General features: G+C 43.6%; 1 protein-coding gene across 1 annotated transcript; it reads left to right on the forward strand.

Moving 5' to 3' along the window:
• Positions 1 to 305: 305 nt before the first annotated feature.
• LOC104950238 (Down syndrome cell adhesion molecule-like protein 1 homolog) lies at positions 306 to 16,669 on the forward strand (the record flags this gene model as incomplete). The annotated part of the gene is made up of 17 exons (XM_010776725.1): positions 306 to 483; positions 1,116 to 1,394; positions 2,414 to 2,689; positions 3,334 to 3,633; positions 5,675 to 5,817; positions 5,998 to 6,127; positions 7,727 to 8,005; positions 8,202 to 8,330; positions 8,505 to 8,684; positions 10,079 to 10,284; positions 11,442 to 11,538; positions 11,695 to 11,823; positions 12,413 to 12,580; positions 12,862 to 12,932; positions 13,097 to 13,337; positions 16,281 to 16,427; positions 16,514 to 16,669. Coding segments are annotated over 17 exons (3,109 nt in total), but the record flags the coding sequence as incomplete, so codon positions are not given.
• Between the last annotated feature and the right edge of the window lie 1,744 nt (positions 16,670 to 18,413).

Here is an 18,413-nt window from a genome sequence, read left to right on the forward strand (position 1 = left end):
CAGGTTCAAACCCCAGTGCAGTCAGCATGGGCAAGACACTTCACCCCAAATTGCTCCTGCGGGGATTGTCCACAGTATTGAGTATGTAAGTCGCTTTGGATAAAAGCGTCTAACAAGTGACATGTAATGTAAAAGTCGATAATATTTATATCGGCAATAATAAAAGTAAAAATGTGGGGCTTTACAATCTGTGCAGCACACCGCACCCTCTATCTGTAAACCCTTGCATTGCTTTACATGCTAATGACATGCCTTATTTATCATTTTTGCAACTCATATATGTTGACTAATCCTTCCTTTCTCCCCTACCTGTTCCCCCTCTGCTCTCCTACACAGGTAACCGTTTCTTCCTGACCTCATTTGGCGCTCTGTATTTCTCAGAAGTGCAGAAGGAAGATGCTCTGTCCACCTACCGCTGCATCACAAAGCACAAGTACAGTGGAGAGACTCGCCAGAGCAATGGAGCCCGGCTCTCTGTTATGGGTAGGCAAAGTTTCCCTTTCCACTAAAAGTACTAAAATGCCATCAAAACATGAGCAGCTGCTTGTCTTTTACAATTGTATTACTTGATAGAATTGCATTACAGAGTTTTATGTTTTAGAGGAATAGTTTAACAGTTGTAACATAAACTTTTTTTTGTTTTGTTGCCAAGATGAGATGAGAAAATCAACACTACTCTGTACAGTAAATATCAAGCTGTAGCCTGGAGGTGTATAGCCTACCTTAGCTCAGCATAAAGACTGGAACCGGGCGAACAGCTAGCCTGGGAAGATAATCCACCTACCAGTACTTAAGGTTCAAGTTCAAGGAAATATATTGTCTCTGTACAACACAGATTTGTGCAATGAAATGGAGTTTAAAGATCCTTAACCAGCATAGAAGCATAAAAATAACACGTGTTATCCAAGTTACTACTAAAGTGCAGCCCATAATTCATAGCCAGGCTAGCTGTGTCCACTGTTTACAGTCTTTGTAGGCTGTAGCTTTATGTTATGGTACAGACATGGGTGTATTATCAATGTATTCATTTAACTCTCAGTAAGAATGATCCAACTATTCCTTAGGAACCAAATGTATGAATTTACGTTTCTTTCTGTGTCGTGCTACACCCACAGACCCTACGGAGTCCACCCCCTCAGTGCTGGATAGTTTCCAGTCCGGTGAGGTGCAGATGGGGCACAGCGTTGAGCTGCCCTGTGTTGCATCCGGATACCCAAACCCCACCATCCGATGGCTGAAGGATGGTCGGCCTTTACCTGCTGACTCCCGCTGGACACGGCGCATCACCGGCCTCACCGTTTCCGACTTGAGGCTTGAGGACAGTGGCAACTACATCTGTGAGGTCACCAACAGCTTTGGCTCCAAAGAGGTGACGGGTCATCTTAATGTCATAGGTGAGTAAAACACTAAAGAGATTACAGTAGAAGAATAACATCTCAAAATTCAGCACACAACAATGCATCACTTAGAACTCCCTTAGCTATCTTGACCTCCATTGTTCAACACTGACAAGTGCAGTTGGAGCGTAAGTGAGATGGACAGAAGTAATGAATGATGATGTCAGGTCATGGACAGGTGCACTGGAGACATCATATAAGCTCTGTTGGCTTTGCCCTGGCCCCGTGCCTGCTACACGACAAACCCCCCCCCCCCAGATCCCACCCTCACAACCCACCCTCGTCTGGGCCGAGCGTGAGCCTGATGTCCAAGGACGGCTCGTTCCCCCGCTGTGCTCTCAAACCCCAGCGTTGCTACGGTGACAGAGCAGACCAGTGGTCTTGCAGGCCTGTCGCTCTGTTTACCAAGGACATGAAGGAGGGAGGGAAAAACAGAGAGAATTTCATAATGCTGTGTGTTTGAATGAATGAGGAGGGGACGCTGGGAGAGAGGTAAAGGGTGAAGTTAGTGGACACTGGGCAGACTGGCCATGGGGCACATCACGGCGCATCCCACAAACCTCCTATGACAGGGCATAGAAGGTGGTACACATACACACACACACACTTGAACACACACTTGCAGTATGTGCACTCATTGCCTGTGAAGAAAGTCTTACACATGCACTGTCACTCTCCCACACACATTCAGCAGCCTCCAGCACTTAACACCAGCTGCTTTATTGCTCACTGACATTTTCTCCCCTTTCTGTCTCTCTATCTCTATTTTCTTCGCTGCCTAGCACACACACTCACACACACATAAGCAATGGAAGAAGTCTTGACACACAGACAACTAATACACACCAAAACGAAATGTGATTTGTGTTTCCTGGCCCTTACTCAATACAAATTGCTTTTGTTCAGCTATGGAAGTTATACCACCACTGTAATGTTTCTCACTGTTTAGGTTGTGATTTATGAATGAGAAGGTGTGGCTAACATTTCCTTTTCTCTTTTCTTTTCCTTATCTCTAGATCCACTGCGGGTCACCTTGTCTCCCAAGAACCTGAAGACGGGGATCAGCAGCACAGTCATCCTATCCTGTGCCGTCCAGGGTTCCCCGCACTTTATGGTGTCCTGGTACCGTAACACTGAATCTGTCCTGCCCGATCAGCACTTTTCCATCCAGGGGGCTCACAATGAGACATTGTTCATTTCCGCTGCACAAAAGAGACACTCGGGAGCTTACCAGTGCTTTGCCACGCGCAAGGGCCAGACCGCCCAGGACTTCTCCATCATACTGCTGGAAGGTGAGGACAGAAAGGGATTACCATGGCGGTGAATAATCATGAACGTGTACATCACAAATACTGTCCGGGGTTATTGTGCTGGTGTTTCTTCTGATGCTTAATAAGACAACAATTACGCATGATTTACATTATATAAATCCACCTATGGAGAAATGATGATATGTTTCTACTTTGTATGTGCAGTCCTGTCGGCAGTTGTTTCTGTATTTCCAAAAATATACTATTGAGGATTGTTAACAAGGGAAAGAAAACTGATTGAGTGATAACAGTTTATTTTACATTAAACTGATAATTGCATAGGATTCCTGGTATGTTCATCGAGTGTAATCCCTCAAATTATTTAAAATTAATTGTACTTTTATCACACACATTGAGTACATGCATATACTGTATACACCCATAGCCCGTATCTTCATATGGATAAGGTAAGTCTAGCACACAAGCAGATTGGCTGTGTTATGTTTGACTTTATGCAGCTCCATTTAGTTTCTGACTGAAGTGTTACTTCAGTACCTTACAACAAATGTCATATGCTTCTGCTTCCTAGAGTATGATGGTTTTTAACATAGTGCTAATTTAAATACAATGTAACACACTGTTATCATTTGTTTCTAAATTCTCACCTCTCGTGTCTTGTTTCTCAGATGGTACGCCCCGTATTGTCGCCTCCTTCAGCGAGAGGGTGGTGGTCCCCGGTGAACCCTTTTCCCTGATGTGCGCTGCCAAAGGAGCGCCCCCCCCCACCATCACCTGGACCCTGGACGACGAGCCTGTGGCCCGGGACCTGTCGCGTGTCCGAGCCAGCCAGTACACGCTCTCCGACGGCAGCACTGTGAGCCACGTCAACGTCAGCAGCCCGCAGATTCGCGATGGAGGAGTGTATCGGTGCGCCGCACGAAACTCGGCCGGTAGTGCCGAGTACCAAGCGCGCATAAACGTAAGAGGTGCCTGTCTACTTTTCAATATCAGTCATACAGATGCTTACCATAGCCTGACCCCTACCCTGTACCCTTCTATATCTCTACCTCTATCTCTATATGTGTGTTTTGCTTTATTGTAAATATACTTTTCTTTCTCTTTACTTTTTTGTTTTGTCCGTCAATCTGTATTCTTGTGTGTTACTGTATTTGTTGCTTCAGCAGCACATATGGTGTTTATGTTGTTTTTCTCATTCTCTTTCTTTCTTGCAGTTTGTTAATGTCCTGTTGTCATGCTTACTGTGGCTCTGCACATGTGCCTGTGAAAAAGCACATGCATAAGAACACATAAAAAATGCACCCACTGATCCACCTACTTCAGTTACCTGTATACACACACACACACACACACACACACACACACACACACACACACACACACACACACACACACACACACACACACACACACACGTTTACAGGCATACAAATTGTTCAAATAGTGATTTTTTTGCAAAACATATAGAAAAGAAAAGTGACAAAAAGAGATTAAGTGAGATTTAGCAAATGTGAGACAAAAGCATGAAGACACTTTAGAAAGAAACAGAGGGCAACAGATAGAGGGAAGAGAGCTGAAATAAGAGAAGAGGTTAGAAGAGTGAGGAGTGCCAGTGTCTGCTGAGGGAGTGATGGTGAACTCTGGTGACAGGACTGGTGATGTCACTGTCGTCGGAGACAACAAGAATGAGGAGTGACACTGATGGACAGGGATGTATCACGCTCTTTCTCTCTGTTTCTCTATCTGTTTCTGTTTCTGTTTTCTCTGTTCTTTGTGGAGATGTGTAGTTGTGACATGCGAGTCCGCTCTAAGATGACATGCCAGGGTAATCATTGGAGTGAGAATGAACTTCATTGCCAGAGAGTTTCAGCTCTACATGCAAGACATATTCAACAAATACACACACACATGGACTCACACCTGCATAACCACACACGACAAAGCGGTAACACATTGGTAAGCGAACACACTTGCTGAAATGCCATACACTCAACTTATCCCGTTCAGTGAGAGGCCGGCAGCAAAGATACTGAGCCACACAGACTTTGTTGAACACACATGCACGTTATACTGTATGTGCTTGTGTGTCGGCGTGTGTGTGTGTCTGTGCTACTGAATAATACATCTTTCACTCGTCAGAGCTGAGACTTCAAAGCTCAGCACACACTGAGAAAGGAAGGAGAGAGAAACGGAGGAAGAGAAGTGGGGGTAGGAGGGCTGGAAGGAGAAACAAAAACAAAGATACAAGACTTACAATGGTGAGAAGGTCACAGGAGAAGTGACGGATGATTGAGGGATCGCTCCCAGTGACTTCCAGTAATGCTAAACACATTTTGTGTCTGTCTGCCCGGTGGCCGACAGCCTTCAGTCTCTGTCTTTAGGCAACAGTACATGACAAACATATTGAGGCATTCAAGATTAATTTCTGTTATATATTTGTATTTTTTATCAGATATTTTCTAGATGTTTTGATCCTGTGAGTCTACTGTGCCAATTACTTGTTTTGACCAGTATTGCTAATTCTCCTCGTCCCTCAAAACACTATGTAGTTTGAACCTTATAGATTTCACATGTTCATTGCTTTGAAACCATCAGAATACAATGTGTTTTTCACACTAAGCAACCTTTAACAAAGTACAGCACTTTACCCATGCCCCACAGTCAATAGAAAATGCATTGATTGTTTCCACGATGAGGCTGGCCCTGCACTCTACACATGTGGCAGGTTCAGGATACATTGACAGTGATACAACTCATAGCAGTTTGCACTCTAACATCTCTCTTTCTCTTTATACCCTCACATGCTTTTTTTCTCTGCTGTCTCCTAACTACTCCCCAACTCCCTTCCTTTTCAACTCTCCCATTTATTCCTAAAATTCCAAAACCTGTTTCTGACACCATCATCTAACGATTTTATAATTTTTCCCTCTATTTTCTTCCTCTTGTCAATCCTTCTCTCTTTCTCTGCATCCCTCTCCCTCTGCCCATATGTCTCTCTCTGCCCATCAGGTCCACCGAGGATTCGGCCTATGAAGAACATCACTGCAGTGGCAGGAAGAAACTCTTTCATAAACTGCCGTGTGATTGGGTACCCTTATTACTCAATCAACTGGTACAAGGAGGGGCTTCTGCTGCCTGACAATCATCGCCAGGTGGATTTTGCTCTCTGCATTTCTGCTCAAAATATATCAGAACCTGGGGGGGGGGAGGAATGGGGAGGTCTGAATCAGTGCCGGATATGTTTTGGACATCTCATTTGAATTCACAGCTTTTAAAAAATGTGTGAGTAAGAAGACCATTCATGCATCATAACACTAATGGTTTCTGTTCAGGTGGTTTATGAGAATGGGACCCTGAAGCTCAGCGATGTTCAGAAGGGGATGGATGAGGGGGCCTACGTCTGCAGCGTGCTCATCCAACCACAGCTGTTCATCACGCAGACCGTCTATATCACCGTCAAAGGTCAGTTGCAGGTCATCATTTAAAAAACTTTGTCGGACAGTTTTACAGTTCTTTTACATAAGGCTGAAGAGTCATACAGATGTCTCTCAATATAGCAGCGCTCATATTAGTTTGTTCGGTGGTGTAACTGATACATAAGTGTATACTTTTTGGGGGATTGTCCAATGAGTTAAACATATTGAGTGAATATATCTTTATATCATAATTTAGGTGCATCTAGGTGTGTTTGAGAGGGCCATGATGTCGAAGACGCAGGCGGAAGAAATTATGAATGAATTAGAGGGTTACTGAAGGAGGGATGGAGAGTGAAACAGAGGGAGAGGAAGAAGAAAGCTGTACGCTCTGCATTGCCTCTAATAACCCCTGATTAAGGGGCAGAGCCGACAGTGCAGCCTCTCAACCACATGTTGAGTGCTATTGGATCAAATGTATGTGTGTGCATGCTATTCTTATGCAAATAGGTGTGTGAATTACATAGTGTTAGTGTGTGCTATATATTCTTCATGTCATCTTGTATGATATTCGCTCTTCTCTCCGGCGATGGCATGACACGTTTGTTGAAGGAAGTTGTTGAGTGTGAGTTTTGTGTGTTCCGTCTTGAAATTAGCCGACGTGTGAAGTCTGTGATGCTCGGGTGTCTTTGCAGTGTTTTTCTATGCGTGTACACAAGTATACTTGTATGGACATGCACATGCGTGGGTAAATGTGCATTAGCTGCGTTTGGTATGGGTGTAGGTATGTGCTTGTATAAATGTGTGCTCGTCATGTCTCTGATTTAATTAGATGAATTTTAACGAGGCCCAGATTAAATCCCCCAGATGTCTCAGCTGTTACCCCCCCACCACCACCACAACCCTCCCCTCCTTCCCCACTCCAAACCACCGCCATCACCTCCGCTGCTCTCCATAGCAACACCGTTCTTCCCCCGGCGGATGGGGCTCTAATTAGAGCAGCTATTATAGGCTGGCTTTACCAGGGCAGGGTGGAGTGGAGTGGAGGGGGCACAGGCAGCTGCAGAGTGGGGAGTGGGCTAGTAGGCCAGGGTGCGGTGTTTTTGAAGGATTGGGGGTCCAGGCTTTGATGAAAGACTTAAGAAATCAGATGGACAGAAACACCACTAGTTTACCGATTAGCATGTCAGGTAAAAATAGCAGATTCTGAACCATGCCCAAAAAACCTCACTATGTCTTTATGTCTCCCACCTCTGTATCCTTCTACCTAACATCACTCACTCACCCTCCCATCCCATGTCCCCCCGATGCCCCCCAATCTTCACATCTATGTGTCTAACCATATTCTCTCTGTGTCTTCACATCTGACTATTTTCTTTATCATTAATTTATTCATATCTGCCTCAAATCTCTATATTCACCTCTTACTCACCCACTCATTTAAACAACCCTCTCACTGATTCATTCATCTTTTTCCTTTATTTTCCATTCCTTATCATCATGTATTATTCCTCAATTTCATCTGCCTGAACTATCCGTTTAACTTATATCGGTTACTTCACCTCTACTTCATTTGTATTTACTCCACCTTCCTTACCTTTCCATCTCTTGCTCAATCTTTCATCCACCCCTTCTCCACCTCTTACAGTTCCTCCACTGATCCAGCCATTTGACTTTCCACCTACTTCCATCGGCAAACTGATGTACATCGCCTGCGTGGTGTCGTCTGGAGATATGCCAATACGCATCACATGGCGCAAGGACGGGCAGGAGATCGTGGCCTCCTCGGGCATCACCATCGACACAAAGGAGTTCATGAGCTCCCTTCAAATATCCAAAGTGTCGCTCAAACACAATGGCAACTACACCTGCATTGCTAGCAACGATGCTGCCACTGTCAGCACGGAGAGGCAGCTCACAGTTACAGGTAAGAAAAAGTGGAGCGGAGAATATAGGTATAAAAGTGATATTTTGAAAGGGTTGAAGGGTAAAGGGAAGAGTTTTTTAATGAAACTACTGAAGGCATTTAGTATTGCAGTCAAATAAAGTTGGGTGACTTAAAGTTGGAGTATGGTCAAAATTAAGTGTTTTTTTATTCATATCTTCTCTCCTTCTTCCCCAAGTGCCTCCTCGGTTTGTGGTTCAGCCCAACAACCAGGATGGGATCTATGGGAAGGCAGGGATCCTAAACTGTTCAGTAGATGGGTACCCTCCTCCAAAAGTCATGTGGAAACATGCCAAAGCTGCACTAGGTACATGACCCATGTTTCATTGTTTATCTATGTACTGTGGTGTGTCTCTGCTGGCTGTTCTTGACACATTGTCATATTTATAAGTTCACACGGCCCAACAAAAAGTTTGATCAAAATCGATGAATCCTCAGTTAAGGTACAATTCATCATAATCTCCTGTCTCTTTCTGTCTAGCGGGTATTGGGAATCCGCAGCAGTATCACCCTGTGCCTCTGACGGGCCGTATCCAGATCATGGGTAACGGCTCTCTACTCATCCGACATGTCCTGGAAGAGGATCGGGGCTTCTACCTCTGTCAGGCCTCCAATGGCGTGGGCTCAGACATCAGCAAGAGCATGGTTCTTACCGTTAAGAGTGAGTATACAATCTAATGCGAGCTAATGTTGCAGAGTACGAGTTATTCATGCCATACCTGACTGCGGAGAGGCCATCTGGGATGCTCCAATGCTCCAGCCTTATCAGTCTTCACGCAAACGGTTGCAACCCAATGAGCCAGCTCGCACTGCTCTCCCTGTGACGTGTGGGCAGCAAAGCTGACCATGGACATAAGAGCAAAACAATAAAGAACACTGAGAGGGAGAATGGGGGTTTGTGTGTGTGTGTGTGTGTGTGTGTGTGTGTGTGTGTGTGTGTGTGTGTGTGTGTGTGTGTGTGTGTGTGTGTGTGTGTGTGTGTGTGTGTGTGTGTGTGTGTGACAGGCAGCGAGAAAGTGAGCAACTGAGCAATTGATCTTTTGACTCTTGGGATCTGTCTGCACACAATCAAAAACACTTTGAGCTTAATCATTATCTGCAATCAATCTCTCTCATCCCGCCCTCACTGTCAGTAACACCCCTATGTAATGCAATGTGAACATGCATGGGGGAAATATACACCCATACAGTCAATATCAAGTCAAGCATTACAAGTGGGCAGTTTTCTTTGAAGGAAGCGGCACCTTGACCTTAACAAACAGCAATACCAACAAAAGAGATGTTAACGCTTACTATCTGGCTTCTTTTGACATCTGCAAACACAGACACATGTAACCAGGTGCACATAAAGACAGGCAATAGTTTCACCAAGCTCTGCTTTCACAGGATTGCCTCTCTCTCCCTGGTGTTAGTGTTATTGATTGAACCGTTCCTCTCCTCTGCCTCCCTCAATGCTGTCTGTTTCGCTCAGCGGAGAGGGAGAAAAAGAGGAAAAGAGGGAGGGTGAGATGAATTAGTGATGAAAACAAAACAGCAGAACCCTCCTCAGATCGGTATTGTGTGTGTGTGTGTGTGTGTGTGTGTGTGTGTGTGTGTGTGTGTGTGTGTGTGTGTGTGTGTGTTGTGTGTGTGTGTGGCCAGAGAATATTGGGAGTGATTTTATGTGTAGAGTGTACACGAAAGGTGGAGTGTATCGCTTCTTCCTGTCCATTCACCTACACTCCAGTGTTAACTATTGGAGAATAGGAGAGGAGGTTTATTGACTTTATCTCATTGACCATAGCTCTTCATTACTCTACTGCAATGGAACTTGGCTACACTGAACTCCACCTTTTAAACTGCCCTATTCTCTTCTCTTCTCCATTTCACGTCTTACTCTCTTTCCACTTAAACCCTGCTTATTATCCACTTACTTCATCTTTCCCTCCTATCTCTCTTTCTTATCCGCCTCTGTCTTCTAATATCCCCCTCATCAATCTGTTTACTGCCACCATTTCGCCCGCATTTGTCCTCCCCTTCTCTTCATCTCACACTTCATTTCCCTTCTCCTTCCAGTCCCCGCGATGATCACCAGTCACCCCAACACCACCATGGCTAAGAAGGGTCACTTGAAGGAGCTGAACTGCACAGCCAGGGGAGAATGGCCCATCATCATCCGCTGGGAGAAAGGCGACACAGTCATTGACCCTGACCGCAACCCCCGATACTCCATTATCACCAGTCCCAACGAGAAGACGGACGAGGTGTTGTCCACACTCAAGGTAAGAAGCTCTTATATAGAGTAAGGCATCTAATTCACGATATCACACAGCAATTTATTTATGACAAATAGATAGCTTTCACTTTTCTCTTATGTCTGTCTGAGCTCTGTTTTTATGAGTCAAGGCAGATTCTAGTGTGCAGTGTGGGAAATAACGGGGAAATCAGACAGAGTGTGTTAGAGGTTGTTAAAGGTTGGTAACAGTCAAGGCCTATCTAATTGTTTAACATCAGTTTGCTCTGCACCATGATATATCATCACTTAGCTGTTAGTGTTCGGACCATCATCTCACGAGAGGAAGCTATTCAGTTTTGGGACATCCACACAACATATTTTGCCAAAAAAGAATGATGTCTCTCTTCTTTTAGACCTGCAAATAGCCATGTCATCATTGTACTCCACCACACAATGTTGGCTAAGGCAGCCACATGTCTACCTCCACTAAAATGATGTGTTGGGTATCACAGGAAAGGTGAAAATGTGCAGGCAGCTGTTGCACCTGTTGATGGACTGTCTTTGGTTTATGATACTAAGAGAGGGTCACCCTGTAACAACCAAGAGGAGCTAAATAACTTTGTGTCCAGTGATATTTGAGGATAGCCCCCCTCCTGCTGTTTTGATGCGCACAAGAGGGAACAAGCTTGTGTTTGCATATTCCACAAGATTAATTCACCTTTGGTGTCATTTATCCATCTCAAAATATAGACTTCAGATGGGACTCTTGCCTGTCGCCTTAAAATGATTGTAATTTATCTCATTCAAAAATAATTCATCTATTTCACGTGTGCTTTTAGACATATCTACTTGTTAAAGCATGTATTTTTATTTAAAGTACAGGCAAAACATGCTTCAATAGGGTTATTGTGATTTAGCGACAGTCTGTGAGGATACGCCATTACCAGCTAAAGGGACACAAATGGCACAGAGGGTGTGTCATTTGACGTTTTTTGAGCAAGTGGGTGGCAAGAAGTGAATCTTGACACCTGGGGTTACCAAGTGCAGCTCTCCTCCCAATGCAGCGAGCAGTGACTCACTTAAATACCAAATATGCGGGTAGAGTAAAAGATGTACTGACACCAGGGCAATGAAGCTGTGCTTTACATTCAAAGATGATGTTGGTCTCTTTGACATTTTGTATTCATAACTTTCTCCAAACAGCTAAAGCCAGCAGAGCGTGAGGATTCAGTCTTCTTCTCATGTCATGCTATCAATTCTTACGGCGAAGGACGAGGCCTTATCCAGCTCACTGTGCAAGGTAACCATTCATATACAAATGCATGTACCATCCCCATTTTAGATTGATCACAGCTTCGCAAACCTGCTTTTTCCAACCAAAAGTGTCTCTATTTTGGTTTCACCATTTCATCCCTAATGTTGTTCTTCTCCCTTTCTACCTAATTTAAATCATCAGAGCCCCCAGACCCTCCAGAGTTGGAAGTGCGAGAAGTGAAAGATCGCAGTATGAATCTACGGTGGACACAGAGATTTGATGGAAACAGTGTCATTACCTCGTATGATATTGAGTATAAGAACAAGACAGGTAGGTGAAAAAAGGTATTTTATTAATTTCACAGGAAATAGGATAGAAAATGTAATCTGACAGCGTATGTATGTGCTGAGCTCTTGGTGTTTATTTTTCTTTATTTGAAACACAACAGAATGTATAGAAATTGACTGTTGAACTAAATACTATTCTCAAGAGCTGTACTTGAGTCTTAAATAGGACTTAGAGTTCAAAATGTCATACTAACATACACTGTACTGCATACAACATTTGCCCCTCTTTCACAACTGTTTTATTCAACCAGTTGGATAAAACACTGAGGACACAATGCATTGTGAGGCAGTTGAGTTTGTCCAGTATGCTCACGTCTCATACTTGAAATTCTTGCTATTCCAACATGTATCTCGACATTTCCTGTGTACACAACGTCCACATAATAAGCAACTGTAAAAATGAAATGCAACATTTCAGTTCAGACTTTGCACAATGTTAGAATAGGATTTCAATCATAGCCTTAATATTGCATAAGAGTGAGAACAACATATCCCTAAATGAATCAAAATGTGTTTTTTTAAGTGGGATTATGATGGCCAACTACGTAATTTATCATATCAATTTCCACCAGATACCTGGGAGCTGAAACATGCAACCCGAAACATCTCCCCCAGCAACAATCAGGCCAACATCGTGGACCTGCACCCCGCTTCTGTCTACAGCATCCGCATGTACTCCTATAACTCGATAGGAAAGAGCGAGGCCAGCAAGGAACTCACCATCAGCACAGAGGAAGCACGTAAGTACAGCACTGCACTAATGTGAGCAAATATTTTCTTTTTTGCTTGTTGTATTACCCCTTAGTCATTGCATCTGTGTTGCCCTAACATCTGTCCTTGGACAGATATTTTTTATTGGGAATCTACCTGAATGAAAGAGAGAAAACTGTATGTGAAAAGTGTAGAACAGAATATTTGAGGGGCATGACACTTAAAAGAAACATGAAAGCCACAGATTGTTGGTTTGACCGTAGGACATGCAACCCATATAACCCTCTCTCACAAATCTCTGTCTCTGCAGAGCCTGATGGTCCTCCCATGGAGGTGATCCTGCAGCCAGTGACCTCTCAGAGTATCAGGGTCACATGGAAGGTAAAGTATTCAAATTGCCTGCCTTCTGAACAGCTATGTACTTCCTGAAAGATGATGTGTTTGTGTAACATTGAATTATCTGATCGTCTCATATTGCAGCTGCTTGCAAAGTAATCTAATATGTTTTTGATGTCAGTACTGTATATCTGTTTTTCATTCTTCAGGCCCCCAGGAAGGAGCTGCAGAACGGGGTTATCAGGGGTTACCAGATTGGATACAGAGAGAACGGCCCGGGCAGTAACGGCCAGTACAGCATTGTGGAGATGAAGGCCACTGGAGACAGTGAGGTCTACACCCTGGACAACCTGAAGAAGTTTGCTCAGTATGGTGTGGTGGTCCAGGCCTTCAACAGAGCCGGCACAGGACCCTCCAGCTCAGAGATCAATGCCACAACACTGGAAGATGGTGAGGATCGCAGTAAACAGCACACACATATATATATATATATATATATATATATATATATCTCAGCATGGGGACTTATGGGGAAAGGGATGTATTTTATCTTGTCTGTTTAAGAGCGGAAATGTGAACTGGTCACCAGCAGCAATAAAGGACACAAGTTAAACTGCATGGTGTATTAAAAACAGTGGCAGAGTAAACTGTCAGGCCTATGAAATATCCCCCACTGTCTGCTCTGGCTTTGATTCACTGTTACTGCAGTTTGTCTGCTGCCATTGTTCTCTTAGCTGTCTCACTGTCTGATCTATGTCAAATCATGCCATGCTTTGTATCCTAAAATTATTACATTCTCTCTTCTCTCAACAAGAATAAATGTTGGCTGCTGGCATCCAATGCTTTTTACAAATACCAAGGACACACATAGTCTCATAGACACATTACCCATTCAGCAGCACCGCAAAGAGCATTGAGTGATCCCTGTACAGTGAGACATGCAGAGATACTGCTATGCAGCCTGATGGGCCAAATGTTGAGCGAATGGATAGATGAATGAGCAAATGATTGAATGAACTACAAAAGCATTTCCCAGTATTCATATTATGAAATATGTAGGTTATTATTATATCTGCAATACACAACTCTATTCAGCTCCAAACCAAACACTTTTTAATTTGAGATTATCTACAACCACATTTAATAGAGATATGCAAAAACATTTTTTTAAATGTATTTTTTCCTAAAACATAAAGAAATAGGGCAAAGATTATCCACCACTGTCTGCGTGTTCGTATTGAACAGAGTCACTATTTAGATTCCGATTTTTTCATTATTAGAAATCACTTTTTAGACTTCATTCATGTTGGGGATTGGACCTCCAAAGGCTTTCTTGTAAACTAATAATACATTTGACCTTTTGACCTTTGGCCAGGAAGGAGCCAAATAAATCCAAAAAGAAGCTGCCATATTAACACACCCATAAAAGCATCTTTACAAGGACAAATATCATCATATCTTATAAGAGCACTTGGTATTGTTCTTGAAATATATTGTTCTTCTTGTGCTCATTTTTTTCAGCGTTGAGCTGCAATCAATTCAATTAATCTGTACGCTTCTAATGCACATATCTTTAACTACACGCTCAATCATACATGTACCTCATCCACATTTGTTTTTTCTCCCCATACAAACAAACAAATACGTCACATACATACTTGTCCACCCAGTGAACATTTGGCGGAGCCCCATTGGTCCAGAGCCGGATGAGCCCTCCAGTTCTTCCCTATGGCTGTCACCGTGGCGACAGTGATATTGATGGCCATTATGATAATAGTGATAACAACAAGCATACTAAAAATAATTATAATTAGCTTGTCTCTCTGTCTGTCTGTCTCTCTCTCTCGTTCCCTCCGCTGCTTCCTGCTGTAATTATCCACAGCTGAGCACATTGTCTCTCTGCTCCCTCTTTTCATCTTTTTCTGCCCTTCCCTTGCCCCCATTGCTTTTAACTCCCTTCCTCCCTTCTTCCTCTGCCCCTCACCCCCTTCTCCTCCTCCACCCTTGTCACCCAGTCCAAAACTGCCTTTCATTGTGTCCTCGTATTGCCCTTCTTTTTTTTTTCTCCTTCCATTTATGTTGTTATTTATGCAAGGTTATTCAATACATCAACAGTCTTACTGATTTGTTGTAGTGTTTACCCATCATGCATCTGCCTTCCATCTTTTTAACCCCGAACCTAATGCTTACAATTTGGAAAACCAGCTCACCTTTTCATTCATATCCTCATTCTTTGTCTTATATCTCTTATTTTGTTTCTTTCTAATTATTTAGCTTAAAGATTTATTTGTGCCAAACCCTGTTTTTCAGAATTATAATCCCCCTTCCCTCTCTTCCTCCGTCCTCCCCCCACCTCCTCTCTCCACCTCTTCACCAGCTGCAGAGAAATTCCCTGGTGGACTTGGCCAAATCTCTCTCTTTCATTGCTCTCTGTCTTTCACTCGCCTCTCTTCCTCTCTTCCGGCCCCCCCTTCTATCACAAGTTGACTTCTGTTCATCTTCAACAGTGTGCGTTATTCAAAGCCTGAAAGACTAATGGTCAGCGGCAGCCAATAGAAGAGACACCTGGGCTTGTGGGGACAGAAGGAGGCTTGTACAGAGAAAGAGAGATGGTGGTTGTAGAGATGGTCCTTTACACCAGGCTGGACGCATGTCATTAGCTTTTTATCGATCGCTAGCCTGTTTACTCACTTCAGGTTTGATATGGAAATGTAGGGGTTTCAGAGAGGAGGTATTTATTTATTAAGTTGCCAATGTCCTAATTTTGAGGCCAAAATGGTAGCCTCTGACCCCTACGACCATGTGATGGACCAGTCATTACAAACTCCGTTTTTTCAAACCTATTTAGTTTTAAAATGTCTAAAAATATTCATTAATCTCAAATATATCTGGCAACCTTTGGGGGGAAATGTGTATCAAATGACGCAAAAACAATTAAATTGACAATTTTCCAATCCTGAATCCTACCTAAAGGGGAAATTAAGTTAAGTCTCTAAAGATACCAAATATTTTCACTGAGAAATGTGTAAAAGTTATGCACACAGCAATCTAGACTATTGGGTTTTTCAATTATTCACTCTGTATAAACATCATACAGCTTTAATGAAGAGCTAGTATAAGCTGGTGCAAAACATATGAATGGGATATTGTGACAATGTGGAATAAGATCATCCAGTTTAAGCTATTTAAAGGGTTAAATAAAACTAAATTCTAAGGGATTTAATCATTTAGTTATTTTCTCAATTTTATCTGTGGCTTAGCTCAGTCAGCAAATGTTTTTCTTCCTTCTACGAATGGACTATTCTTTTTTAGGTGATATTCATAATGTTAAATAACTGAATATATGTTGTTTTGATCTTAGCATTTCTCTTCTCTCTTCCTCTTTGTCTTCAGTTCCCAGCCAGCCTCCTCAGAATGTGCGAGCGATTTCTGTAACATCGGATGAGGCAGTGATCACATGGGCCGAGCCTCCCAGGATGACGCTGCATGGCGTGTTGAAGGGATACCGCGTCGTCTTCTGGGCTGTGTTTCCGGACGGAGGTGTGTTCAGTGTGTCTGGCTTCTTCCTTTATACCTCAAAACTGCTCAGCCATTTGTCTGAACATCTCTGTCCTTTTGTTTATCAGAATGGGGTGAAATGCAAAACATCACAACCATCAAGGAGCAGGTGGAGCTCAAAGGCCTGGAGAAGTTCACCAACTACAGCATCCAGGTCCTGGCCTACACCCAGGCTGGAGATGGGGTCCGTAGCAACGTCCTGTACATCCAAACCCGTGAAGACTGTGAGTCCACATTTTAGTAGATCTTTCCACGTCTATAATGAATTTACCTTTATGTCTATTGCTTTCACCACACCTTTGGGACCGGTCTAAAGGTTGTTGTGCTTTGTTTAGGCTGCAAGGTGGGAGGCCGAGAGCCTGGGGGGTGCAGGGCGTCTTTGTTAGACTGAGGTTGCTGATTAAAACCCTCTTTGTGCTCTGATGTGCCATTACCAGTGCTAATGAGAATTAAGAAGCCCAAAAGTGTGTGTGAGTGTGTGTGGTTACAGAGCCTAAGGGTGTGGGTCTGTGCATGTGAATATGAATATGGGGAAGTGTTGGGGGGTGTCAAGTGCTTTTGCATCTGTACAGTGTCTTAGAGTTGGCGTGCGTGTATGTGTGTACATGTGTGTGTACAAACGCTATTGTTTGTGTGCAAGTCTCGCTCAGCACCAAGCACAAGGAGAGGGATTAATTCTTTGTGGCTTAAAGAGAATTAATTTTGTGCTTACACTGGCGGGCTGTGGATTACATCCGTATCCGCCTCTCCTCTCCTTCCCTGGGGCCAGGCGGAGGAGGAGGCAGACGTGTGGAGATGGAGAAAATGAGAGGGTAAAGTGGGCGCAAGAGAGAGGGGGAGAAGGGAAGGGGAGATTCTAAGAAGTGTCATTTCAGAAAAGACCTTTCTTCTCTCTTCCTTACTATATCTCCATTTTATGAGCTGGCCCTGCTGCAATAGCTCTTCAAATACGTGTGTTAGTCTTTGAGTGTGTGTGAGTGTGCACAAGCTGAGTGTCTCCTTTGCCCTGATGCGGGTTGACACTGTGTCCGGGGGCAACCTTTTCACATACGTTTAGCGCTCTCTGTCTCTCTCGGCCTCCCCCTTTTCCCTTTGCCCCTGTCAGTTGTGTCTGCAGCATTATGGAAAAGTGTTTGCAGTAGGATTCTGCAAACAGACAATTCTCAGCTGTCTTCTTCTGTTCTGCCTCTAACTCACAAAGACAGTAGGCAGTAAGCATAGTAGCAGGGAAGAGACTGAACAGAGATCCATTATTGTTATCTTTCTTTTCTCCTTTTAAGGGGCCGCCACACCCTGGGGGCCAAAGCATCATGTTCTTTTGAATATGTGGATATGTGTTAATTGTGGAATTAATGTATGTTTATTTAAAGTGGACCTATCATGCTATATTTGAAACATATATTGTAGGGCCATACCAAAACATGTCTGTGAAGTTTTTTTGTTTTTTTTTCGAAATACCAAACAGATCATGCATTTTAGCCATGCCTCATTTCGCTCTATTTGCTCTTTTCCAGCCCTGTTTTTGCAAGGGGGCTGATTCTGCTTTTGTGGCAGACTACAGCGCCACTTACAGGCCTGGCATATGTACTAAAGTGTCTCCAGCGCTTTCGAGCGGTCTCTCATTCCCCTGATAGGTGGAGAGTTGCCCATATAGGCGGAGCACCCCTTTTCTGACGTCAGAAAAATTTAAATAATAATCACTTCCGTTGCAGCCCCTTTTGTAGAGATTTGGGTATGGAGGAAAAGAGAGAGGGTTGTGTTTGCTGACACTTGGTGAGTTCCCTGACACACCGGGGACACATATTCATGTATAAAAGACGTACAAAAGTGCATTTTGCATGATAGGTCCCCTTTAAGTCAGGAAGTAGCATTATGAGTGATGAGTGGAGGGCATACAGGAGAGTGCTGAGTAACATGGGGTACAACTACTACACCATAAACCACAGCAGGTGGTTGGTGAACCCCCAG

Source organism: Notothenia coriiceps, unplaced genomic scaffold (genome assembly GCF_000735185.1).
Source record: "Notothenia coriiceps isolate Sejong01 unplaced genomic scaffold, NC01 NC01_scaffold00017299, whole genome shotgun sequence".
In the NCBI taxonomy this organism is placed as follows: domain Eukaryota; kingdom Metazoa; phylum Chordata; class Actinopteri; order Perciformes; family Nototheniidae; genus Notothenia; species Notothenia coriiceps.